Source organism: Bos javanicus, chromosome 21 (genome assembly GCF_032452875.1).
Source record: "Bos javanicus breed banteng chromosome 21, ARS-OSU_banteng_1.0, whole genome shotgun sequence".
Lineage (NCBI taxonomy): Eukaryota > Metazoa > Chordata > Mammalia > Artiodactyla > Bovidae > Bos > Bos javanicus.
Window position 1 is genome coordinate 55,424,765 of NC_083888.1, and position 25,562 is coordinate 55,450,326.

General features: G+C 48.9%; 1 protein-coding gene and 1 long non-coding RNA gene across 15 annotated transcripts in view; one reads left to right on the plus strand and one right to left on the minus strand.

Annotated features, from left to right (window-relative positions):
* Positions 1-13,294, plus strand: part of LOC133234492 (uncharacterized) — a 93,823-nt gene extending 80,529 nt beyond the window's left edge. For 10 of the 11 annotated variants that reach the window (XR_009732147.1, XR_009732148.1, XR_009732152.1 and 7 more), the window contains 3 exons: positions 3,329-6,433; positions 6,902-7,048; positions 11,930-13,294. This is a non-coding gene — a long non-coding RNA (uncharacterized LOC133234492). The remainder of the gene's footprint in view (positions 1-3,328; positions 6,434-6,901; positions 7,049-11,929) is intronic. The other variant, XR_009732156.1, reaches the window with a different exon arrangement.
* Positions 13,295-18,269: 4,975 nt separating this feature from the next.
* The window catches only part of GPR68 (G protein-coupled receptor 68), a 41,365-nt gene continuing 34,072 nt past the window's right edge, over positions 18,270-25,562 (minus strand). For all 4 annotated transcript variants that reach the window (XM_061395105.1, XM_061395106.1, XM_061395108.1 and 1 more), the window contains exon 2: positions 18,270-21,527. In XM_061395105.1, the coding sequence (XP_061251089.1) occupies positions 20,314-21,429 (1,116 nt within the window). In that variant the 5' untranslated portion in view covers positions 21,430-21,527 and the 3' untranslated portion in view covers positions 18,270-20,313. The remainder of the gene's footprint in view (positions 21,528-25,562) is intronic.

Consider the following 25,562-nt stretch of genomic DNA (forward strand, 5'->3'; position numbering starts at 1 on the left):
GCAGATTCCTTACCATCTGAGCCACAAGCACCTTGGTGAACGGTTAGCTAGAGGCAGCTGTAACCACCTTCTGGAGGCAGGATGAGCTGACCTCTAGTCTACAAAATCCTCCAGAAATACCTGGACGCAGGACCAGATGGTGTTCGTAGGGCGCCACCTGAAAGGGTACAGGCTGCAGGGCTTGTTATTAATAGATTTTTTCATTTTCTGGCAAAAGTGGCATTGCCTGGTAATTATTTTTAGCCAATTATTATTAGCCAATTATGTTTAGCCAATAATTATTTTTTAGCCAGTTCACCTATCTTGAACACCATTTATTTCACCAATGCATTAAATAATTTCTAGCACTTACTTATTCTGACATATTTATTCTAGCATTTATTATGCTAATTAACAAACCTTCTGGTGCCTATCAGATGGGTCTTTCAATTGTGGTCTCTTTCAAATGCTAAACCGGCCACCCGTGGGGTGTGAATTTCTGATTAGGCTACTTTACATATTAACCAGGCGCCCATCTGGTGTAAATTAAAATTAACTGACACACATACATTTCACATACTTGAGACAGAAGCCTTTTAATTACAGAATTGACTTTAACAACCTATGCCAATTCCCGTCTACAAATGGAATGCTGTCTGGTCAAACTAATGGGACTCAGGGTCTTGCGACCACACCCTGTTCAGGAGCCACTGGAAAGGAGACCAAGTCCTGGGTGTCACCATCTCCCATGGACCTGGCACTTTCAGCATAGAGGGCACTCCATCTGTGACTGGAGAATGTGCTTTAAAGGGGACACAGCCACACTGTTGAGTTCCAAACCTCTGCTGCTAAGTCACTTCAGTCATGTCCAACTCTGTGTGACCCCATAGACGGCAGCCCACCAGGCCCTGCCGGCCCTGGGATTCTCCAGGCAAGAACACTGGAGTGGGTTGCCATTTCCTTCTCCAATGCAGGAAAGTGAAAAGTGAAAGTGAAGCCGCTCAGTTGTGTCCAACTCTTAGCGACCCCATGGATTGCAGCCCACTAGGCTCCTCTGTCCATGGGATTTTCCAGGCAAGAGCACTGGAGTGGGCTGCTATTGCCTTCTCCTCTAAACCTCTACTCATTTTCTATTAATTAATTAATGTACTTATTTTTGGCTGAGCTAGGGTCTTTGTTGCCGTGTGCGGGCTTTATTTAGTTGCGGTAAGCAGGGGCTACTCTCCAGTTAACAGTGTGTGGGTTTCTCATTCAGTGGCTTCTTGTTACTGAGCGCAGGCTCTAGTGGTGCAGGCTTCAGTAGTTGGTGCTCAGGCTTAGAAGCTCTGACACGAGCACTTAGTTGCCCCAAGGCATGTGGAATCTTCCCAGATCAGGGATCGAACCCACGTTGCCTGCATTCAGGTGGATTCTTAACCACTGGACCACCAGGGTAGTCCATCAACTTGTTTTTGTTTAATTTTTAATTGAAGGACAATTGCTTTACATTACTATGTTGCTTTCTGCTGTACATCACCATGAATCAGCCATCAGATCAGATCAGTCATGTCCAACTCTTTGTGACCTCATGAATTGCAGCACACCAGGCCTCCCTGTCCATCACCAACTCCCGGAGTTCATCCAGACTCACGTCCATCGAGTCAGTGATGCTATCCAGCCATCTCATCCTCTGTCGTCCCCTTCTCCTCTTGCCCCCAATCCCTCCCAGCACCAGAGTCTTTTCCAATGAGTCAACTCTTCACATGAGGTGGCCAAAGTACTGGAGTTTCAGCTTTAGCATCATTCCTTCCAAAGAAATCCCAGGGCTGATCTCCTTTAGAATGGACTGGTTGGATCTCCTTGCAGTCCAAGGGACTCTCAAGAGTCTTCTCCAACACCACAGTTCAAAAGCATCAATTCTTCAGCGCTCAGCCTTCTTCACAGTCCAACTCTCACATTCATACATGACCACAGGAAAAAACATAGCCTTGACTAGACGAACCTTTGTTGGCAAAGTAATGTCTCTGCTTTTGAATATGCTATCTAGGTTGGTCATAACTTTCCTTCCAAGGAGTAAGCGTCTTTTAATTTCATGGCTGCAGTCACCATCTGCAGTGATTTTGGAGCCCCCAGAAATAAAGTCTGACACTGTTTCCACTGTTTCCCCATCTATTTCCCATGAAGTGGTGGGACTGGATGCCATGATCTTCGTTTTCTGAATGTTGAGCTTTAAGCCAACTTTTTCACTCTCCACTTTCACTTTCATCAAGAGGCTTTTGAGTTCCTCTTCACTTTCTGCCGTAAGGGTGGTGTCATCTGCATGTCTGAGGTTATTGATATTTCTCCCGGCAATCTTGATTCCAGCTTGTGTTTCTTCCAGTCCAGCGTTTCTCATGATGTACTCTGCATATAAGTTAAATAAACAGGGTGACAATATACAGCCTTGAAGAACTCCTTTTCCTATTTGGAATAGGTATATGTATATGTCCCCTCCCTCCTGAACCTCCCTCCCACCTCCTACCCCATCCTGTTACTGGCCCAAATCTTGGCTTTCTCTGCCCACCGAAAACAAGTAAAAATTACGGAGACAGAGTTTGGAGGGAATAGAAAGGTGGCTTTAGTTCTCAGCTGGTGGAGAGGGGAACCCAGTAGGCTCATGCCTCCAGAACTGTGCCCCCGCCCCCATGAGGAGTCTAGGGGCTGATATAAGATGAGGGCTCGCAGTCAGGAGTTGGTGATGAGCAGCCAAGGTGTTAGGATCTTGGTTTCCTTCTCCTGCATTGTTTCGAAGACAGTCATAGGCTGGAATCAGTAACCCAGTAATTGAGTCTGGCAGTCTGGTGGCTCTGTGGCCTTCTTTCTGATACGTAACTAAAAGGGGAAGGGTGTTGTAAGGGGGAACATCAGAGGCAAGATGTATCTAGCATAGAGTCAAAGGAAAAATAGGTGCAAAATGTAGCTCCTACAGAGTTAGGGGACAGAAAAGCAAACTTAGTTACAGACATGCAGAGTTAGGAGCAGTTAAAGTTGGAAAAAAAACAAAAACCAGGACTGTTCAGTCCTGCTCACTCACTGTTCTCTTTATCCTCTTTGTTCTCAGGACAGGGAAAGAGAAAACTCATTCCTCGTTTTTCTTTTCCACTGCAACAATTCCACCCCTCTAGGTTGTCACTGAGCCTTCAACTTGTCTTTAGTTAACTAGAGAAGTTTCTAGAATACCGGAAGAAGTACAGCATCTCCTGGTTGTCTGAAATGTATCCAGGTCAACCCCTTTTCTCACCCTGAGGCAAGCAGGTAGGAGCTGCCCTGCCCCACAACCACCCTTCATTTTGCCTAATCCTGTTTCCTGACTTGGTTCCCTTCCCTCCAGGAGTCGATGACAAAGGCAACAAGCTTGGGATGGACAAAGTCAAGGAGGCCGTGAAGAGGCACATACGAAATGGGGACATCCTCGCCTGTGATATGGAGGCTGACTTTGCGGTCATCACAGCTAAGTGCTCAGATGGTCAGCCAGTCAGGCAAGGCTGCCCAGGGGGAGGCACCTGGCTTGGAGCCTGTCTAGCCAGAAACTCATCTCCTCCATGAGTGGAGTCTTGAGGCACCAGAGGAGAAGGGGACCTGGTTCTTAGCCTCTGGCCTCTCATTCAGTCATTCAACAACCATATACTGTATGCTAGGCGTTGCTCTGTGTGCTCTGTGTGCTGAGCAGGAGCAGCTCCCTGCTCCACAGAGCATCTGCTCTAGTGTTGGGAGATGGACAATGAACCCTAACAAACAAATACACCAGAGTGTGCTGAACGGGTTTCCCTGGTGGCTCAGACGGTAAAGAATCTGTCTGCAATGCGGGAGACCCAGGTTCTATCCTGGGTGGGGAAGATCCAGAAGAACCTGGTGGGCTACAATCCATAGGGTCACAAAGAGTCAGACACGACTGAGCAACTAACACACACACACACACACACACACACACACACACACACACACACATTGTCCTAAACAGAGATGAGAGCTACAGGTAGAGGAGAGACAAGCCACTTTAGATCAGTGATCAGGAAAGCCTCTCTGAGGAGGGGTCATCTCTGCTTTTATTTGTGTTTCCCGTGTGATGGAAAGGAAGAGAACAATGCAGCAAATGTTTGGAGGATGCAAGAGGCTCCGGTTCTGCTTCCGCTTTCTTCTGCCCCCGCTGCCCCTCCCCTCCCAGCAGCTGTCCTTCCCATCAGGGCCAACCTTTCCTGTGTCTGGGTCCTTCCAGGCCCCACCCTTCCTCTTTGATGGCTTCACAAGTTTCAGGAGTTTTGACTGATACCTGAGAACAGCCCTCTCCCTTTTCATCATCAAAAACAGCCCCAGAGATGAGCAGAAACCTCTGAGGGGACCAGTGCCTGGGTAAGAAAACCTGAACTGTAATCAACAGATTGCTGGAAGCTTTGTGTGGGCAAGTCTGAGAGTTAGAAGGTCCAGGAGGACCTAGTCATAGGGGGTTCCCACACTTCCAGGAGCATTACCTCCAGGGACTCTGCCAGGTCCATGCTGAATACTAGAGAAAAGTCCCCTCACGCTTTAGGTAGAGGAGGGGGAAGGAGCCACTTGAAACACACCTGAGCACTCTTTTCTGAACAAAGCCTGCCCTCAGAAGAAATTATTTCACCAGTGCCTAGCCTGCTGGGGGGCTTCCCAGGTAGCACTAGCGGTAAAGAAACTGCCTACCAATGCAGGAGATGTAAGTAAGAGACGCGGGTTCAATTCCTCCCTGGAGGACGGCATGGCAACCCCCTCCAATGTTCATGCCTGGAGAATTCCATGGACAGAGGAGGCTGGTGGGCTATGGTCCGTAGGGTTACAAAGAGTCAGACACAAGTTAGCAACTAAACAACAACAATGTCAACTACCTGTCAATAAAACTGAAGGGAAAAAATTGAAAACTTCTGCTGTGCAAAGGACCATGTCAAAAGGACGAGAAGACAAGGCATAGACTGGAAGAAAACATTTACAAAAGATGTTTTTGATGAAAGACTGTAACCCAAAATATACAAAGAACTCTTAGAACTCACCAATAATAAAATAAATGGCCCAATTTTCACCAAAGAAGATGTACAGATGGCAAGTAAGGATGTGAAGATACGTTCAGCATCCTTTGTTTCTGGCCTCCACCCTGGATTAGTTCTTTGGTTGGGTCACCCAGACAATCCCCACCCTCAGGCCCCTCGAGCTTGTCTTCTTATTACAAACACCTGAAGATGTTTGGGTCTATTAGAAACATGGCTTATACCACATTGAGAAAATGGGAAATTATACTATGAGGAAATGTATGTTTCTAGAAACAGATTATTTCTAATAATACATGCAAAAATACATTATACATTATGAAATGTACTTTAAAATGCTGGGATAACAGTTTACAATTGCTTACTTCTTTGTTTTCACAAGAAATTAAGGTTTCTAAGGCTTCCCTGGTGGCTCAGATGGTCAAAGAATCTGCCTGCAATGCAGGAGACCTGGGTTCAATCCCTGGGTCAGGAAGATCCCCTGGAGAAGGAAATGACAATTCACTGGAGTATTCTTACCTGGAGAATCCCATGGACAGAGGAGCCTGGCAGGCCATAGTCCATGGGGTCACAAAGAGTCAGACACAACTGAGTGACTTACACTTTCACTTTCAAAAGTTAAGAATTCTAATTAATATACTATAAAAAAAAAAGTAAAACAAAAGTTAGTTGCTCAGTCATGTCTGACTCTTAGTGACCTCATGGACTGGAGCCTGCCAGGCTCCTTTGTGGAATTCTCCTGGCAAGAATACTGGAGTGGGTTGCCATTCCCTTCTCCAGGGGATCTTCCCGACCCAGGGATTAAACTCAAGTCTCCTCCATTGCAGGCAGATTCCTTATTGTCTGAGCCACCAGGGAAGCCCCATATGTACCATAAAACTACTAAAATAAATAAGGAAAACATCTTCATATGTAAGGAAAAAATTTTTAAAGTATGAGTGGGAATGCATTTTGTTAAGGGAAAATAAAGTAAAAAGGTTAAAAAAAGAGGGAAAGCATAGGATAAAGTCTGAATATTGGGGGTGGGGGGGGCAGGGAAAGGGAGTTATAGAAAGTTAATGGGAAAGGAACCATGAGAAAAGAGTTCTCTGTGTGATCAGGACTGGCTAAGATTAGAGTATATTTAATTGGACTTCGCTGGTGGTCCAGTGGCTAAAAATCTGCCTGTCAATGCAGGGGACAGGGATGGGAGTCCTGATCCGGGAAGATCCCACATGCCATGGGGCAGCTAAGCCCACGTGCCACAGCTACTGAAGCCCTCAGTCTCTAGACTGAGGCTCTAGCCTGTGCAGCAAGAGAAGCCGCTGCGATGAGAAGCCCGTGCACCGCAACTAGAGAGTCACCCCTGCTCTCCGCAGAGAAAGCCCGTGCAGCAAGGAAGAGCCAGTGCAGCTAAAAATAAAATAAAATAATAAACATTTTTAAAGGTAAGCTGATACAAAATTAGAATTCAGTTTCCTCTCTGTGTTAAAAAGACAAAAGTCTGCTTTTGACAAAGAATTAATAAAATGTTTTTCTTTACTTTTGAGTAGCCTGTCTAAAAAGAAGTGACTTTATGTTTTATCAAAACAGTTTCCTATATTGTTTTTATTAGGTCTTTGGTCATTTGTTTGGTCCCAAACCAATGCTCCCCAAGATCCATTTTTCTTTAGCTGAAGGTGGTGTTGTATGTAAGGTGAGGGCTTCAGTGGTTTTTGGTTCAGCCCTCATTTTCATTTCAGCCCGTGTATACGTCTTATTAAACTTTTGTTTGATTTTTCTCCTGTTACTCTATCGCAGATCAGTTTAATTGTTAAACCAGTCAGGAGCACCTAGAAGAGTAGAGGAAAATTTCTTCCTCTAAGGCAAGCTATATGACCTTTCCAATCCTATGATGAAATCTTCTTTTGTTCCAGATGATTCTAACCTGGGAGGTCATTATGCCTTGACCTGTACTTCCCGAGCTCGTGTGAGGTCCACAGGCGTTACCTGGGAAAGAGACTGGGCCCTTCAGACCACCTGGAGAGCAGAACTGGACTCGGGCCCTCCCATCTCTCACTAAGGTATCGTAGCCCAGCAAACCACTCTCGTGGATGCAACTTTTCCCCTGGATGAAGAATGGACATGGTATTTCAAGCCGTAAGCCAGGGACCTGCACTCCTGGAAATCAGGAACCAGGTCTTTCTTATCTGCTTTCCCCAGCAACCATTGGAGGGAAACCCGGTGCTTGGTAAATCCTTTTTGAATGAAGGAATACAGTGCTTTATTAGAGTGGTGATTCTTCCAACTCTAGAGGCATCAGAATCGCCCCAGGGGCATCTTAAGCCACCCAGGGTAGGGGGCAGGTGGAGATCAGGGTTCCTGATTCAGGCAATCTGAGTTGGCCTGGAGAGTCTGCATCTCTGACAAGTTCCCAGGTAACGTTGCTGCCTCTCCTGCCTCGGGGACCACCCTTTGAGACCCTGGACTAGAAGGTTGGTTCCTAGGGTCGTGGAAGAGGCTGGTGTGCGGAGATGGGAAGGCAAATCAGGAGGCAGGAAGGTTCCTGAGCATGGAGCCTGGAACAGCAGCGGGGATGGGCTGGTGCTTTGCAGGTCCTCCAGCCAGCAGCTGAGGCCCCGGAGCCCCTCACCGGTGAGAAGTGTTAGCATCCAGAGGCCCTCGCTGCCTCCTTCCTGTCCTGCCTTTACACTGTCTTGTACCTTTTCTGCTCACTTTTTCCTTCCGCCTGTCTTTTACTCCCTCTCTCTCCCTCCTGTGCGTGTGTGCATGCTAAGTCGCTTGAGTCTTGTCCTGTTTGCAGCCCTATGGACTGCAGCCCACCAGACTCCTCTGTCCATGGAATTTCCCAGGCAAGAATACTGGAGTGGGTTTCCATGCCCTCCTCCAGGGGATCTTCCCGACACAGGGATGGAACCTGCGTCTCCTTGGTCTCCTGCATTGGCAGGGATTCTTTACCACTGGACCACTGGGGAAGCCCCTCCCTGCTACACCTGCCCCGATTTCTCTCCAACATCTCCCTGGACTGGCTTGTTATCCCCATTTTACAGAGGAGGGGCTGAGGCACAGAGAGGGAAGGTGGCATGCTCAAAGCCACCCAACTAAGAAACAGAGCAGAGATCTGGGTCTGGATCTTTGACTCCATACTCTGGGTCCTTCCCAATGAGATGCAGAAGTTTCCAGTTCCTGGCAGTGCCAGGGTGCGGGGTGGAGGGGGGAGGAGTCAGGCAGCTGAAGTGACATTTTCAGGGGAAATGCTCTGCTCTAAAGGGGCCCAGGGAGACTTCTCTGCTTTCTCTGCACTTCCTGGATCGGAACTGGAAAAAAGCACTCAGAGAGCCATCTCGCACATGGTTTCTGATTCACACAGACACAAAAGACTGAACCCAGCCAAGCAAGCTCACACAGCCCCACACTTATCCTCTGGGGATGGAAATTCTCCTTCCACATTTCCACCCAGTCTTTCATAAATATATTAATAATGCACCACCCTTGAAAAGAAAAGGGAACATCATTATAGCAAAATTACAAACACAGTTTTATATAACCCTTTCTCTGGGCCAGGCCTGGGCTTGCTCTGGAGACAATGTTGGAGGGGTACAGAACTCAGGGTCCACGAGGGGAGGTGATTTCAGGAGCTGGGGTAGAAGTATGCACGCTGCTTGTGAGGACACAGAGAATGGGTGCTTGGCTCGTTCCGAGAGCTCAAGCAAGCCTGCCTCTAAGAGGTGGCTCTAAACTGGGTCTTGGAGAGTGAGTAGGATGTAAGAATCAGGTGAGGAAGGGTAGGAAGGACCTTTCAACAGCAAGACACACAGAAGCAAAGGTGCAGAGACATGAAGCAGTGCAGGGGATAACTGGAGACGTCATACTGGAGTTCTGGGGGTCACTCCGTGGGGACCACAGGGTCATCAAGAGATGCCAGACAGAGCTGTGGCCTGAGCTTTGGAGAAGCTTGGCTGGTTAGATGCAGAAGAATGTCTCTCATCTCTCTTCTTGCGTTGCTTATAAGAAGGCCCTCCCATACTCAAGGGATCTTATCGTGATTGTAGCAGGAGTGGGCACCATGTTGAAGAGCCCGAGGTAGGTGGCCACCACCATCCAGGGCACACCCTGCCCCCTCTGGCCCTTGGCTGTGCCCCAGGGGTTTTACTTGAGGGCAAAACAAATGGTCAGAGGGCATTTCCCAGAGCTTGTCAGGAACCAAGAGCTGATTGATGATGCCTTACAGGAAGGACTAAGAAAGGAAGGCAGGATGGATGGATGGATAGATGGACAGACTGCAGGTGAGCTGGCTAGCTGGATGAATGGATAGATGAATAGCCTGATGGATGAATGGATAATGGATGGATGGATGATGCAGAAAGACAGGAATGTGGCCTCTGGCTCTCATTCTCTTCCAGCACTTTCATCCGACTCTACTTTAAATCTTTTTTTAAAAAAATTGAGATATAACTAACAACGTGCATGACCTTAAGTGTACAGTGGGTGAATTTTTACACACGTATGCACCTGTGCAGCCACCAGCAAGGTCACAGTGTAGAACAGTTCAGCTTCCCAGGAGGCCCCTCTCTCCCTTCTCTCCATCCGACTCTGAACAGCAATATCACCTAACCATGAGCATCAGCCCGTTATGCTCCAAGCCTGAATCAATAGTGACCACCCACATACTCAACCTCTAAGCCCAAAAGTCATCCCGGAGCCTCATCCCCCACCCACAATTAACCAGGCCCTGGATCCAGTCCACTCTGCCCACTTGAGTCCTCTGTCCCCCCCGCTCCCGTCCCTCTGTCTCAGTCTGGACTGGTATGGAAGCCCCCAAGCTCTCTGCCTCCAGCCACTCCCTGGTCAGTACTCCTCCTCCACCCACCCACCCGCTCTTGGCAGGGCCTCTTGAAGATGGTGTGGTCATCTGGGGATTCCCGGGAATTTGCAGGCCATCATGGTTGGTTCAGCTGGTCCCCACAGCTCTTAGAGGCTGAGTGCCAGCCAGTTCCTGAACTGTTGACTGATCACGTGCACCCTGAGGATCCCCAGGGCCCTCTCTGGACCAGAAGGATGTGAATGGTGAGGGCAGGCAGGGTGTGGGAGGAAATGGTCCCATGGTCCCAGAAGCACTGACATGTAAAGAGCAAATATGATCCAATGGAGAAGAGAAATGGGAGAATAAAGTCCACACAAATGACGGAAAATGCGACTCTGGGCCGGGTACCCCTGGGAAGGGGCTCTTGGACAAAGGGCTTGCCTGGAAATGCTTTTGGGCCTCCCTCCCACCTTGGTCCCTTGGGAAGAATGGACATGCAGGTTCTCAGGCCGGTTGTGAGTAGAGACAGGTCCCGAGTGACATTTGCCAACACTTGCCTCCTGTTTTGAAAAGTTTTCATGGGACTTCTCTGGTGGTCCAGTGGCTGAGACTCCACGCTCCTACTTCAGGGGACCCAGAATTTGATCCCTGGTGTGGGGACTAGATCCTGCATGCCACAGTTAAGATCCGGCACAGCCAAATAAATTAATAAATACAAATCTTTAAAAAGAAAAGTGTTCAGTGAGTGGCCTCCATGGCCCCTGGCTTGACTCACTCCTGCTTTTGCTACCTGTGGTGCTGGCTGTCCCTCATCCAGAAAGTCTTTCTTGAGCCACTCCAATAAATTGGGTTGGGTGCCCCTGCTGTGTTCCATGATCCCCACGCACTGTGCTTGCCAATTCACTCATCTAGAATGTGATGCCTCTGGGAGCAAGGTGATGGGGCAGGGGCTGTATCCCATTCACCACTGTATCCCTGCTTCAGGGCCTGGCACACAGGTGCTCAGTAAAACTTTGATGGGCGATGGAATGAATGTGCAAATGCCTGATTGGGAAGATGAGCCCCCTCCTCCTGTATGTCCTGATCTTCCTGTTCTAGATCCCTTTGTCCCCTTCCTTTGTTTGTAGAGGAGAAGAAGGGTGTACTTGATTTCTTCCCCTCAGGCATCTCTCTCCTGTGTCTCCTCCTGAGATCCTCCTTTCTCGGGGGAACCTGAACTATTTAACAGGGACAGACATGTTAATAACTTAGACAAGTGGTTCTCTGGGACCTTGTTTTTGGAAAGAGGTAGAAGGAAGCAAAGCAAATCACTTTTAAAAAAATCAGCAAATAAGTAAAAGGAATAAAGCTCTGGGCAGAAGGCCAGGGGCCCCAGCCCTGCCGACAATAATCCACCTCATTTCGTGAGCACCTACTGTGTGCCAAGGACCATGTGAGGTGCTTTACTTGCATTATCTCATTTAATCCTCACAACAACCCTCCAAGGAGGCATTATTATTATCATCCACCTCCCCATTATACAGATGAGGACACTGAGGCAGAGAGAGGTTGACACCTCTGCCAGGAAAGACCTAAGTCAGAGCTGGCTGATTGCAAACCATTCTCCCTGCTGGGCCCAGGATGGGGCTGCCTTTTCTCCATGGTTCTGCTCCCTCAGCCACATGGAGGTAATACCTAGAAGGCGACGGCAGTGGGACCTGGTCCATCCCCCATTGGAGGCTAACAGTGGGGTTACAGGAGGAACAGGAGCCATCCTGGCACCAAAGCCATTGGCAGATAATGCAAAGCTGGGCAGGGCTGGCTTGGCAGGAAGCGGGCAAGCTGCCCCTGCAGAAATGAATCTGTAGTGTCAAGAAAACGGAGATTTCCAGAAAAAGCATACTATTTAGTTGCATGAAGAAACAGCCCAAACCGTTCAAAGCGGCAGCTCTGGGGAGTGGATCTGGGACGTAGGACACATTGATTTTTCGCTATGAGTCTTCTAGTGACATTAGCATTTTTACCCAGTTTTATTTTTTAAAAAAGAGACCATGGCAAGTCAAATGCTCTTTTTCCACTTGTAATGTACGTTGTGGGTTTTTTTCCCCATTTTTTTCTCCTCCTCCACTACTTTTATCTCTGTCCCATTTTTTTTTTCCAGGAAGAAAAACTGCCGGGCATCCTCGTGCAGCATGGAGTCTGGAGCAGATTCTCGAGCACCCTGGGCACAGAGGTGGACAGGCTGCTCTTCCATGGCACTCATGCCCAGATGATCCAGAAGCTGATGGGCATCACCCTGCCATAAGGGTGACCATGCCTATTACAGGTGTGGGAGGTGGGTACCAGATGGTCCCACCTGGTTCTAGGGAGGAGCTCCCTGAGGGTCCTGGTTTCCTTCCACAAGAGTCGTGCAAATAAACACTGGCCCTGGGTGAACAATGTGCTCCACGCAGTCCTGGATCACTGCATGCTCACCTCCTGGGGACATGGGGGTCATGCAAGTGATGAGGACCAAGGAAAACAGTTCTCTGGGGTTCCCAGTTTTTGCTTTTATTCCCAAGTTCTAGGAGGCCTTGAATCCAGCCTCCTCACTCCAGCTTTTTTAGGCCACCCGTGTGTTCTGGAACTGTACACAATTAATTTTATTATCAAATAATAAAATTTTATTATCAAATAATTAATTGGTCTTCTGACCAATCATTAATGGGGATGCCAGTGAGCAATGAATGGCCAGGCAGACATAGAGGGCCCTGAATAATCCCTCTGGTTAATTAAGAAACAGAAAATGTACAAATGGGTGGTGTACATTACAAAGTTCAAGGGTTCACTAAAGGTTTACTCATCACTACCACTGACAAAATATTTATACCTCGGAAATGCTCTCTTTTTCAAACAGCGTTTCATTTATTTAGGCAAAAGATTCCTCAAAACTTACATTTATCACCATCACCGCTCCTCTTCCCCTCCCTTTTCCTCACCCCTACACGTCCTAAGACCCCACCGTGGAGCCTGACACATCTCCCACCTCCTCCCCATCTGTTCACCCCCAACTCTGGAGCCAGACTCTAGCCTTCTTGCATAGGAGGGCAACCACATTCCCAGAGCCCAGGGCTGAGTGAGTCAGGACCTTCCAGGGCTTAGATCACTCAACGAGTCCCGGACAACTCATCAGCTTGTCCTTATCTCTCGTACCACCTCCCACCGTACATGCCCCAAGAAAATCCAAAGCAGAGTCACTGACCACATCCCATTACATTCACATATTAAATCAGTACAGTGTCTTGCATTGGCTCATCTAGGTGTGGTGGTGTAAGCAGTTATTTGCAAGAAAGAGCTCTCTGCAAGAGGCCCCTTTTGTCTTGTTGCTTTAGCAAAACTATATTGTAAGTAACCTTAAACCAGGCACTCACAACATTCTACTCATCTCTGACCCAAGCACACCTTTCAGATCTTTTACTCACACAATACCTTGCCTAAGCTCTTGGTTCTTCCCTAGATCAAAGAAGTAAACATGAAGAATGATTAACAGATGACCTGATCATTTCCCAGCTTCCCTTTGAGTAATCTTGAGAACAAACTGCGTCAATGAGATAGCATCTAAAGAAAGATCACAGGAGGTGGTGAGCCTTCAAGCAGTGGGAGATGTCTTATGAGTCTGATCCCTTATCTCAATGATTAACTGAAATTACTTTCTCTTTTCCCTTTAAAAACTTTCAATCCTGAGCAGCATCTTCAGTGTTGGCTTTGAGGACACTAGTCCACCTTCTCCCCAGGTTGCAGGCTTTCAGATTAAAAGCAACATTTCCCGTTTCTACCAACACTTGCCTGTCCAGTATTGATTTTTGAGCAATAAGCAGCCAGATTAGAATTCAGTAACAATAGTCCTTTCCAGCTAGGGCCCCAAGTGTTTATTGTGTCTGTTGTATTTCCTTAAACATGTTGAGTTTGATTCTTTTAGGAGTATTAGTTGTAAAGCATGGAACACATACTGTAGAAATTTACTCTAAATTGTACACTGAACAGTAAACCCTAAGTGTGGAGTTCGGTGATCAGGGGTTAACTTGCAATGCTGCCTATGCAGGATGTAGTAAAGTCTTTGGCCAGGAGTAGCTGGGGTGGGGGCTGTCCTGATGTCCTTTTGTTATTCCGGTGGGGAGTCCCCACCTATGTGTCTGTGCTCCTGCTGGGGTGGCATCAGGGCCATTGTAATGTGCTCATAGTCCCTGTCCATCCTTGACTTCTCAGGTCAGTGGTCCCACCTCAGCTCTAAGCCTCACTGGCCAGGTCTCCAGTTACAATTTGTAGAGTCTGGGTCTGCAGAGCTCCATCTAATGGGGGCCTCTGAGAGTGCACCCTGGTATTGTTGAAATCCTGATGGCTAAAGAGACAGGAAACATCATCTGCTAAGGCTGCCAGCATTCTTCTGATTCATATTTTAGGGGAATACAGTAATGGGCCTTTGGTTTTGCAAAAGTAATAGCAGAATTCTATTCTGCATAGAGAAGTTTGAGACATGACTGTGTAATAGGTTATCTTCCCTGAGGGTAGAAGTTTATGGGGAGATGATTAAGTTGTTTAGGAAAGAGACTAAGACCTAGGTGGAGCCCAGAGAAGGCTGAGAGTACAGATCCTAGGTCTGGAGTGAAGAATCCAAAGCCCCCACCCCCACCTCCCATGCAGGGAGAGACAGGCTGTTGCCCTACACTAGGGCCTAAGGTGGAAGGAAGGGCCAGGAGAAGACTTAGCACGATCCAGCCCAGGAACCATTGGAGCGCTGAGTTCTAGGATCCAATTTTATGCTTTTCTGTTCCATATTATTCCTGCTCTGGTCTTTAGTAAAGTTTTGCTCATTTCACCCTAGTCATCTTTTATCCTTTTGGGGAGGGACCTGTGTCCACATCTGAGGTGGCATGGTGAGCATGGCTATGACCTGGAGAAGGTGGTTACAGGGGGACAAGAGGTGATCTACAGGTATGATGGGGAAGCCCAGGGTGAGGGATGAGCTAGGGTATCAACCAGTCAATCCTAAAAGAAATCAACCCTGAATATTCATTGGAAGGACTGATGCTGATACTGAAGCTCCAACACTTTGGCCACCTGATGTGAAGAGCCAATTCATTAGAAAAGACCCTGATGCTGGGAAAGATTGGAGGCAAAAGGAGAAGGGGGTGGCAGAGGGTGAGATGGTTGGATAGCATCACCGACTCAATGGACATGAGTTTGAGCAAACTCTGGGAGATAGTGAAGGACAGGGAAGCCTGCTATGCTGCAGTTCAGGGGTCACAGGGAGTCGGGCACGACTTCGCAACTGAACAACAGCAACAATCCACCAGGATGGATTCCTGGGGCATATGAGCATCCCTGGGCATTTCCAAGAATATTGAGGTCAGAGCCTGATAAGTAATACCTGGATCTCTGTCGGTCTTCAAGGGCAGGCTGGTGAACTTCAGACCTTGGGTACATTGAGGTGCACATGCCCCACAGACTCTGCTGGTGGGATTGGAAGATAAGTGAGCCAGGAAGGGGATCAGGGCTCCTTAGCCCTCTTGGCCATCCTCTGGACAAGTGCCACCCCATTGCTCCACTGAGCAAGGCAATCCTCTGAGGTCATTTCCTGCCTTTCATTGCACAGGCTCTGATGACCACCAGCCCCACCTTAGTCCAGCCTACTACATTCTACTACTCTCCACCTATTCCATGTGGGTTCCACTGGCTCCACAAAGTCTAACTTTCAGGTTAAAAAGGCCACTGCTCAGAAATTCCCCAGAAGTCCAGTGGTTAGGACTTTTAGTGCTCACTGCCGGGGGCCTGGGTTCGTACCTAGGTCAGGGAACTGCAAGCTGCATGGCACAGCCAAAAAACAAAACAAGACAGACCAACCCAAAAAAACCACTGCTCACATAAACTCAGTATATTTCAGTGATGTGATGTGCTTGCCAGAGAGGCTGTTGCATCAGTAGAAGCATAGTGAGGTAACTGATCTGTGTCTCCTCAGCACAGGTTGCACAGATCTAATCTCGCTTCAGATCCAAGCATCACATTTGAAGATGTGGGTGTTGTTCAGATAAGTTACAGGAAGGTGAACGCTTAAGGAGGTGTTAAGCGGAGCTGTTAAGTGGAGGTGGCTTGAAAAGCTGTATGTCTGTGACTGGCCAGATGCTCACAAATTCTGCTTCTTCCTTCACACCCAGGAAAACTACATTTCCCAGCCTCCCTTGTAGTTATATTGGGGCCATGCAACTGAGATCTGGCCAATAGAGTGTGAGTAGCGGGAATACTAACCACATTGAGATTTCCCATAACCCCCATGTGAGATTCTTTTCATCCTGCTTTCCCTACCTGTGTGGATGGAAGAGGAAGACCCCAAGATGGTAGAATCTCTTAATGCATGAATCCTGAATCACTGCCATCACTTGGGGAAAAAAAAAAAAACGCCAGAAAGTAGTTGCTCATCTAGCCCTTGCATGAACAGGAGATAGACTTTTATTGTTTTAAGGCAGTATGATTTGGGGGTATATTTCTTATTGTAGTATAATCCAGCCTTGTCTAATACAAGCTTTGGAGATTTAACACTGAGAAGTAGGGTGTGAGAGTTGTATCTAAAGGTACCTAAAGGGCTTCCCTGGTGGCTCAGATGGTAAAGAATCTGCCTGCAATACAAAAGACCTGGGTTCAATCCCTGGGTCAGGAAGATCCCCTGGTGAAGGGAATGGCTACCCACTCCAGTGTTCTTGCCTGGAGAATCTGATGGACAGAGGAGCCTGGAGGGCTACAATCCATGGGGTCACAAAAAGTTGGACCCAACTGAGCAACTAAGCACACACACACCAGTACCTAAAGGGTCACTTGGCTCCAGAGGCCAGAACTAAGGCCAGTGAGAAAAGTGGTTCCACTTTGGCTCATTCAGAGTTACGATTTTCTGCCCAACCTTGGAATGACTTGTGTCGGACAGTAGTGAATTGGTATCCATGGTATTCTTTGCAGAGAAACTGGGCTATCATTTTAGGGGAGACGGTGAAGGGAAGCCTGGCATGCTGCAGTCATTAGGGTCACAAAGAGTTGGACCCAACTTAGTGACTGAACAACAGGGGATAATTCACAGGTAAGGAACTGGAGATCATGACCTCTGTGGGACTTTCCGATGCTGTTATCTATGTTAATCTACCAACGTCTTCCTTATATTGGTTGACCCACCATTTCCCCAGAACACTGGGCACTGTTGTGACCCCAGGGTTATTGCCATCAAAGACCATCATCTTGCCAGATGAATTCCTGGAAGCTGCAGGATCACCAGCTGCAAGAAGCACATTTTTCAAAAAAGCATTGAACCAAGAAGGGCCAGATTCTGGCTCTCTCTTGATTGTACCAGCCAGAGAAAAGTGGCAGATGGAATGTATTTTGTGCTGCAAATTTCTCCCACACTTGTCTAGCCAACCCACAGACCAGTGTGTGTAAACAGGAAGATGAGCCCTCATCTTGCTAAGCAACAGTGGTGAATGAGAAAGCAATCTAATGGCTCTTGCCATCTCCAGTCGAAACCAGATGGACCTTTTCTTCCCGCCCCCGCTTCTCTTAAGAGAGGAAGAAGTCTTAATCTCCAGTAATACCTTTAGTCTGTCTGAAGGATCGATTCTTCCAAAGCACTCCAGAACTCCAGGAATTTGACCCAGGAGGGATTAAGTGACTAAAATCAAATTTACTTTTTAACATGATGCATTTAATCCTGTGATAAACACACAGCCCGTCAGTTGAAAAGATGCTCCAGCTTAAAAATGCTAATCACTAAATGGGGGGCTCCTCAAACAAAATTCAGACTGTGAGGATAAGGAGAGCCCCCAAGAGGTGGGTACAACAGGTGTTCCTGCTTTGGCAGTTTTCACTAGTGAGGAGAGGACAGTCTGATCCAGCTCTTTCTTACTGGATGTTGTGCTCAGTCGCTCAGTCATGTCTGACTCTTTGCAGCCCCATGGACCGTAGCCTGCCATGCTCCTCTGTCCATGGAATTTTCCAGGCAAGAATACTGGAGTGGGTTGCCATTCCCTATTCCAGGGGATCTTCCTGACCCAGGGGTTGAATCCACATCTCTTGCATCTCCTGAATTGACAAGCAGATTCTTTACCACCAGGACCACCTGGAGTAGAAGGGGGTCCTGTGTCCAAGGACAGGGAATGATAGTCTCCAAACCGCAGGGCTGAGTTGCATCCCCAGAGTCAAGGGGTGACCAAGTTAAGTCCCAGAGTGGATTTGCAACAATGTGCTGCAGTGTTTAGGACACTTCATGAATCTCTAGAGGACAGAGAAAAGCCTTCATTTAAGGCTTCATCCTTCTTGGCCACTACTGGGTAATCGAGGGCAAATTCTCTCATTGACCTGTTTGAATTTTTTCTGAGAAAGTCAATCCCTGGACCTTTCTGACTCTGTTGGGTACTTCATGGACCCTCTAGATGTCCCTGGTGTTGAAAGACCCTCCCTCCCCACGTGAACTGAAATACACTCCAACCGTGGCTGGTTAGGTTGCTTTATTTGCAGACTCAAGTTTGCTACATAAATCCACTGCATGGTCCAACACACATATACTTGGCATAAAAGAAAGGACAATACAAAAATACAACTCTTGATAATAAATGAAACTGCCTTCAGCTCATGCCAGTTTATCCCAGTGGGAATGCCCATGTTTAAGATCCAAATAGGAGGGAATTTGAAATGAGGAGGTATGGAGGCCTCAACCAGTGCCATTGCCTCTGTAAGATCCTGGGTTTTGCTTGGCTGTATGGTCATTTTTTCCACCTTCAGACCTGATCACTTCCCCCTCTATGAAGGGGAAGAGAACCTCCACAGGTTATGGAAGGGGCAGGGATTACACACAGTCAGAATCAAGTATAGACTTGGAATCCCACTTCCTTAGGGCACATCCAGCCTAGGCTATCAGCTTCTGGATGCCTCTGAAGAGAGGGTTAAGAAACTTGGGGTGGAACTATCTCTGGGAAAGGGTAAGAGAGACACAAGGAGAGACTGAAGATGTTCTCTGTGGTCCCTCTTCAGCAGATTCCAGAAATGTCCCACTGATACCAGTTTCTATCTTCCCATCCCTGGTCCCTCCCCAGGCTTGAGCCCACCAAGATCCTTGGCTGTAAGAGCTCAGATTCCAGGTCTCTGAGGGAAGTCAGAAGTGGTGCCGGTCCACTCCAGGAAATCTAAAGGGCTAGCATTTCTGAAAGGTGGGCAGGTCCCTGGAGTAGCAAGACGGTCTTCTGGTCCTTGGTGTATTCCCCAGGCAGAAGCTTAACATGACTGGGTGGGAAGCTTCAGGAGAGATGAGCCCTGTAACCAGTCTTCTAGGACAGAACAAGAGACAACATGTAGCCAGTGGGCCATCCCGTCACTCTCCAGGTGGGTGAGGGGGAACACTTGGGCAGAGGAGTGGAGATGGAGGACCAAGGAGGCAAGACAAGCCCAGGGTCTTTTCCTCTCTTTGTCACAGGGGCTACTTAAACCACAGTGGAGCTTCACCCACCCTTTGGGCTGAAAGATGCCAGAGAATTCATCTCTTGTATTTGTTTTGCTCCATCTAAGACCTTGGGGTGAATGTCATGCTCTTCTCAAAGACTGCAAGGCACTCGTCTGTGTATGTGGCAAACACTATCAGCAGTCCTATGACCTTAGTTAGCCTCAGTGTCTTGGAGCAGAGCTGTCACGGAGACCCTGGCATTTTAACCACGGACATACATACACATACAGAGTCCCAGACTTTTGGGTCTTGTATACTTTGGGGCAGATAGCAACAGAAGTTGAATTGGGAGGGATCTGTCAGGAACTCAGTAAAACACACTGCTTTAGGCCTCTGACCTGACACTTGACAGAGCCCCACGGAGCCCTAGGATTTGCTGTGCATTAGTGCTGGGACTTGGAGAATCCGCTCAAATCTCCCTGCAGGTGAAAACTGTGAGTTGCCTGGATCTGGGGTCTCTCCTCTGCTTGTCCCTCCTCCACTGTCCCTGCCACACACAGTCTCAGGGCCTCAACCCCTCCCCACATTCCTTCTCCCCATCCAACCTCCACGGGGTGGGGCTCAAGTGGTAAGGATGAAACACACCTTCCTGCGTCATCTTCTCAGGTAACACCAGTGCATTTGGACAAGGGTCACCTCTGGCATTGGAAGGCCCCGGCAGGTGAGCACCTGGGTACCTGCCTCCTCTCCCAGGCCCCTCTCTCCACGTCCTCACACTCTGTCCCCCCACGAGCTTCTCTAAAAACCTCCTGGAGGTGAGTCTTCTTCCCACCAGCAGCCCAGCGGATGGCAGATGACCCTCCACGTGCTGTCGGGGCTTATCCCCACACTCAGCTAGCAGCCCCGTTGGACTCGGCAGTCACACTAGGCTCCCTGGAAACCAGAGAGGTCGTGTTATGGCCCAGACCTGGGGCCCCGTGGCTCCACCCATCATCCCCTCCAGCAGCAAGAAGCAGCTGCCTTGGCCAAAAGGGCAGCAGCGATGGAGCAGGCTCAGGCCTCGCCTCGTCCTGCACGTGGGTGATGGGGTGACCAGGCTAGGACAGCCCACCTGCGGGGGACCCTCCCATTCCAGGCGGGTGGGGGGTCTGGAAGGCCGGGTGGAGCCTTGTCAGGACCTCGGGATCCTCGCTCTTCCCGGAGGCCTCGGGGGCGCCCAACGGGTAGGCCTCCCGGGACCGGCCGGTCCTGGCGCAGGTGAGGAAGGCCAGGCAGGCCCCGCGGAGGCGGGCCAGGTCCCTGTGCGTGGTCTCGCTGACGAAGCAGTAGAGCACGGGGTCGGCCACGCAGTTGAAGCTGGTGAGGAGCAGGGAGAAGTGGTAGGCATTGAAGATGCCCTTGGCGAAGTCGCAGCTGGACTCCCAGAGGCTGCGCACCAGCAGCAGCGCGTGGTAGGGCAGGAAGCAGGCCAGGAAGATGACCACGGTGCTGAGCACTAGCCGCTGGATCTGGTCCTTGCGGCTCTTCTGGGTCCCGTGGCTGCGGCGCACGGCCCGCAGGATGCCCCGGTAGGAGGCCAGCAGCAGGCAGATGGGGAAGAGGAAGCCCACCAGGAAGCGGTAGTAGTTGATGCCGCGCTGGCGCGGCTCGAGCGGATAATGCTCGAAGCAGACGCGGTGCCGGTCGGCGTCTTCCACCACCTCCTCGTGCATGAGGAAGTAGATGCTGGTCAGCAGCTCCTTGACCCAGATGAGCGCACTGACGCCCATGGCGGCCTTCAAAGTGCGGAACTGGTGGAAGCGGAAGGGGTGGGCCACGGCCAGGTAGCGGTCGATGGAGATGCAGCAGAGGAAGCCCACGCTGATGTAGATGTTCTCGTAGAGCAGGATCCCGCACACCTGGCAGGACAGGTCGTCGTGGGACCAGTGGTCGTGCTGCAGCACGTACTGCAGCCAGAAGGGGAGGGAGCAGATGTAGAAGAGGTCGGCCACCGTCAGGTTGCACAGGTACACGCCCAGCTCGTTCCGGGCCTTGATCTGCAGGTAGCCGTAGTAGAGGGACAGGCAGTTGGCCGGAAAGCCCACCACCAGCACCATGACGTAGACCACCGGGGCCAGCGTCTGGTGGATGGTGTGGTCGATGTCACAGTTCATCGAGGTGTTGTCTGCCGTGATGTTCCCCATCTTCGGGCCTGCCGGGGCCTCACCCCCCATAAGCTCAGGAATACGCCAGTCTCTCTGTGGCCATCTTGTTTCTAGGATGTGGTTCAAGCCGCAGCGAAGGCTTGGCCTCACTGGTGATGCATAAGCCCCTGAAAGTCAAAGGCAGAAAGGCTTAGGATAATAGAAGCTAACATTTATATACCACCTACCGTGTGTCAGGCATTGCTCTAAGTGCCTCACTTAATTTTTTTCCCTAATGATTATCTTGATGCACACAGTTTTAACATCAATTCTTTTGATATTTTTTGCTTGTTCTGAAAAGGACACATTCATCCAAATTCCATTCAAGCATTTTTTTCCCCTATTAAACAGTACTTCTCTTTAAGATAGGCGATATCGTCATTTCTGTGCAAAGCAAAACACAACACATACTTTGTTTAATGAGGAGCTATTTGGGCATCATATGCAGATAAAGAGCAAACCTTAGGATAGTATAACCTAGACAGCACTTGAAATAACAGTCGTCCTACTTGAGCTTAAATAATGGTGACAGAACAAGCGTTAGCCAGGCAGAGAAAAAAGAAACTCAAGCTGACAGCTCATTCGTGTCGCTGGATCCATCGCTCATTGCAGGGCAGAAGGCAGTCGAGCGGTCGTGCTTGTGCCTTTCACATTGGTGTAGTGCCTCAAAATTTAGAAGATGACCCAGCCCACGAACTCCAACTCAACTGCACTGAATATACAGAATGCACAGACCAAGACACCGACATGTGATTTCTGTCTCCCCATCCCCCTTCCCTGGCCTCCTGTCCCTTATTTACTTTCCTGGTCCCTTGGTCCAGCAAGCAAGGCCTGGAGCTCTTGTGAACGCCATCCCATCCCGAGCTGGCTCTCCAAGGTAAAGATCAAATTCAACCCACAAAACAGCACGGGCCCCAGACACTCTCTTCTGCCAACATTCAGCACCATGCACATTTTTCCTTCTTGCTCACAGGAATTTACCAGATCAGTCAACACTGAGGCCACAGCCCGTCCTGGGAGCTTCTTCAGACAGCACAAAAGAGACCCAACTTTGTTCACATCCTGCTGGGCAGTGACAGACTTTATTTTCTTGGGCTCCCAAATTACTACAGATAGTGACAGCAGCCATGAAATTAAAAGACGCTGGCTCCTTGGAAGAAAAGCTATGACCAGCCTAGACAGCATATTAAAAAGCAGAGACACTACTTTCTGACAAAGGTCAGTCTAGTCAAAACTGTGGTTTTTCCAGTAGTCATGTATGGTTGTGAGAGTTGAACCAAAAAGACAGCTGAGTACTGAAGAATTGAGGCTTTTGAACTGTGGTGTTGGAGGAGACTCTTGAGAGTCCCTTGGACTGCAGGGAGATCACACCAGTCAACCTGAAAGGAAATCAGTCCTGAAGAGTCATAGGAAGGACTGATGCTAAAGCTGAAGCTCCAATACTTTGGTCACCTGATGTGAAGAACTGACTCATTGGAAAAGACCCTGATGCTAGGAAAGATTGAAGGCAGGAAGAGAAGAGAATGACAGAGGATGAGATGTTTGGATGGCATCACCGATGCGAGAGACATGAGTTTGAGCAAACTCTGAGAGTTGGTGATGGACAGGGAAGCCTGGAGTACTGCAGTCCATGGGGTCACAAAGAGTCGGACACAACTGAGCAACTGAACTGAACTACTGTGCTCTGTCAAGAAAACAGGCCAAGCTTCCCACAGGGCACTGCTATTTCTCCTCCACGGAACCAGGAACCCAGTACAGAGCACAAGGCACTGAGACATGAGCACCAGGCGAGGGTCAGCAGCTCACAGGCTGTGCAAGTCTTTACCCTTCCTCAGCTTCAGTTTCCTCATCTATAAAATGGGGATAAAGACACTTGCCCTCAGGGTCAACATCAGTTCAGTTCAGTTCAGTCGCTCAGTCATGTCCGACTCTTTGCGACCCCATGAATCTCAGCACGCCAGGCCTCCCTGTCCATCACCAACTCCCGGAGTTCACCCAGACTCATGTCCATCGAGTCAGTGATGCCATCCAGCCATCTCATCCTCTGTCGTCCCCTTCTCCTCCTGCCCCCAATCCCTCCCAGCATCAGAGTCTTTTCCAATGAGTCAGCTCTTCGCATGAGGTGGCCAAAGTACTGGAGTTTCAGCTTTAGCATCATTCCTTCCAAAGAAATCCCAGAATCAGGGCCACATAAAATATGTCAAATGGCATGGCATTCTTTCTCCAGAGGCAAAGAAGCAGAATAAAAGATGATAGTCTGACTTGCAGTAGTGAACAGTTCATATTGTTGAGAATGTAATTAAGAAAATGCTATTGCTGGGCTTCCCTAGTGGTCCAGTGGTTGAGAAACTGCCTGCCAATGCATGGGGCACGAGTTCAATCCGTGGTCTGGGAAGATCCCACAGGCTGCAGGGCAACCAAGCCCCTGCGCCACAACTACTGAGCCTGCGCCCTACAGCCCATTCTCCACAACCAGAGAAGTCACCGAGGTGAGAAGCCCGTGCACCACAATGAGAAGCAGCCGCCGCTTGCTGCACCTAGAGGAAGCCCGAGCACAGCAGCGAAGACCCAGGGCAACCCCAAAACCAAAAAGTTAAAAAAGAGAATAAAAGAAAATGCTGTTGCCATATATACAAATGCATTTGAACAAGAGAGAATAAAAAATTTTTGCTGTAGGCCTACCTTAAAGATTGGGCTTCCCTGGTGGCTCAGCTGGTAAAGAATCTGCCTGCAATGCGGGAGACCTGGGTTCAATCCCTGGGTTGGGAAGATCCCCTGGGAAGAAGGCTACCCATTCCAGTAGTCCGGCCTGAAGAATTCCCTGGACTGTAGAGTCCATGCGGTCACAAAGAGTCAGACATGACGAATGAGCAACTTTCACTTTTCCTTTTAGATTAATATACCATAATGAAAAGCCTGAGCAGTTCTATCGATTTAAGACTCCTGGCTCAGATGAAAAACCTCACTGTGTTTAAATCAACCTTGTTGTTGTTCATAATCATCCTCCCAAGGAGATTTTATAGACATATTTTTTTTTTTCCTAATCACCTGCCCCCATGGAATGTTAATATCCTTAGATGTATAGAATATCTGTTTATGCACCATGGCCTTTTGGAGGGTGCCAAATCACTGTAATATTATCTCTAAGATTTTTTCACCCCACCCTCTGAGAATGTACGGTCTATACGGCTGCAAATTCCAAGTGAACGGAGTCTGCATTAAGTTGTAGTTTTAGCAGATCAGTCTTGCCCTTTGCTCTCTCTTCACCATACATAGTCAAGCTGGGACTCACGGACCAGGAGGGAAACCCCTGCCCCAATTGACAATGTCTCATCACCCTCCCTCCTGTGGGCTCCTAACTGGCCCTGTGGGCACCAGAGCCAGGGCTCAACCTGAAAACTGACAGAGCCTGCTAGGGAGGGTCCCAGAGATATCCCAGCCCAGCAGTTCCAGTCCTGGGGCTCATGGTAAACTTGAGGGGTTCCCCTGAAATCACATGCTCCATCTTGTAAATATTTAAGTATGTGCACTTTTCCTGGAAAAGGTCCCGTGGCTTTCATGAGTCTCTAAAACAGGCGAGAGATGGGTCCAACCCAAAGCTGTACCCTCTTACCTGGATTCCCTGTGGCTCTCCCCATGGCCAAGCCACCCCCACTCCTGTGCTTAGTCGTGTTTGACTATTTGTGATCCCATGGACTGTAGCCCACCAGGCTTCACTGTTCTTGGGGATTCTCCAGGCAAGAACACTGGAATGGGTTGCCATGCCCTCCTCCAGGGTATCTTCCCAACCCAGGGATCGAACCCAGGTCTCCTGCATTGAAGGTGGATTCTTTACTGTCTGAGCCACCAGGGAAGATCAAGAATACTGGAGTGGGTAGCCTTTCCCTTCTCCAGGGGATCTTCTTGACCCAGGGATAGAACCCAGGTCTCCCGCATTGAAGGCAGCTTCTTTACCAGCTGAGCTACGAGGGAAGCCAAATCCCAGCGTTCTCATTTTTCCCTGACCATTATTCCCCGGGGCAGCCACAGTGATCTTTCCAAAATCCAAACCGCATCCTCCTCTTCCTTGTTTAAAACCCACTGAGACAGTTTCACAGTGAGTTATCACACCCCCAGAAAAACCCCCAAACTCCTACAAGGCCCAGTGTGACCCGACCCCAGCT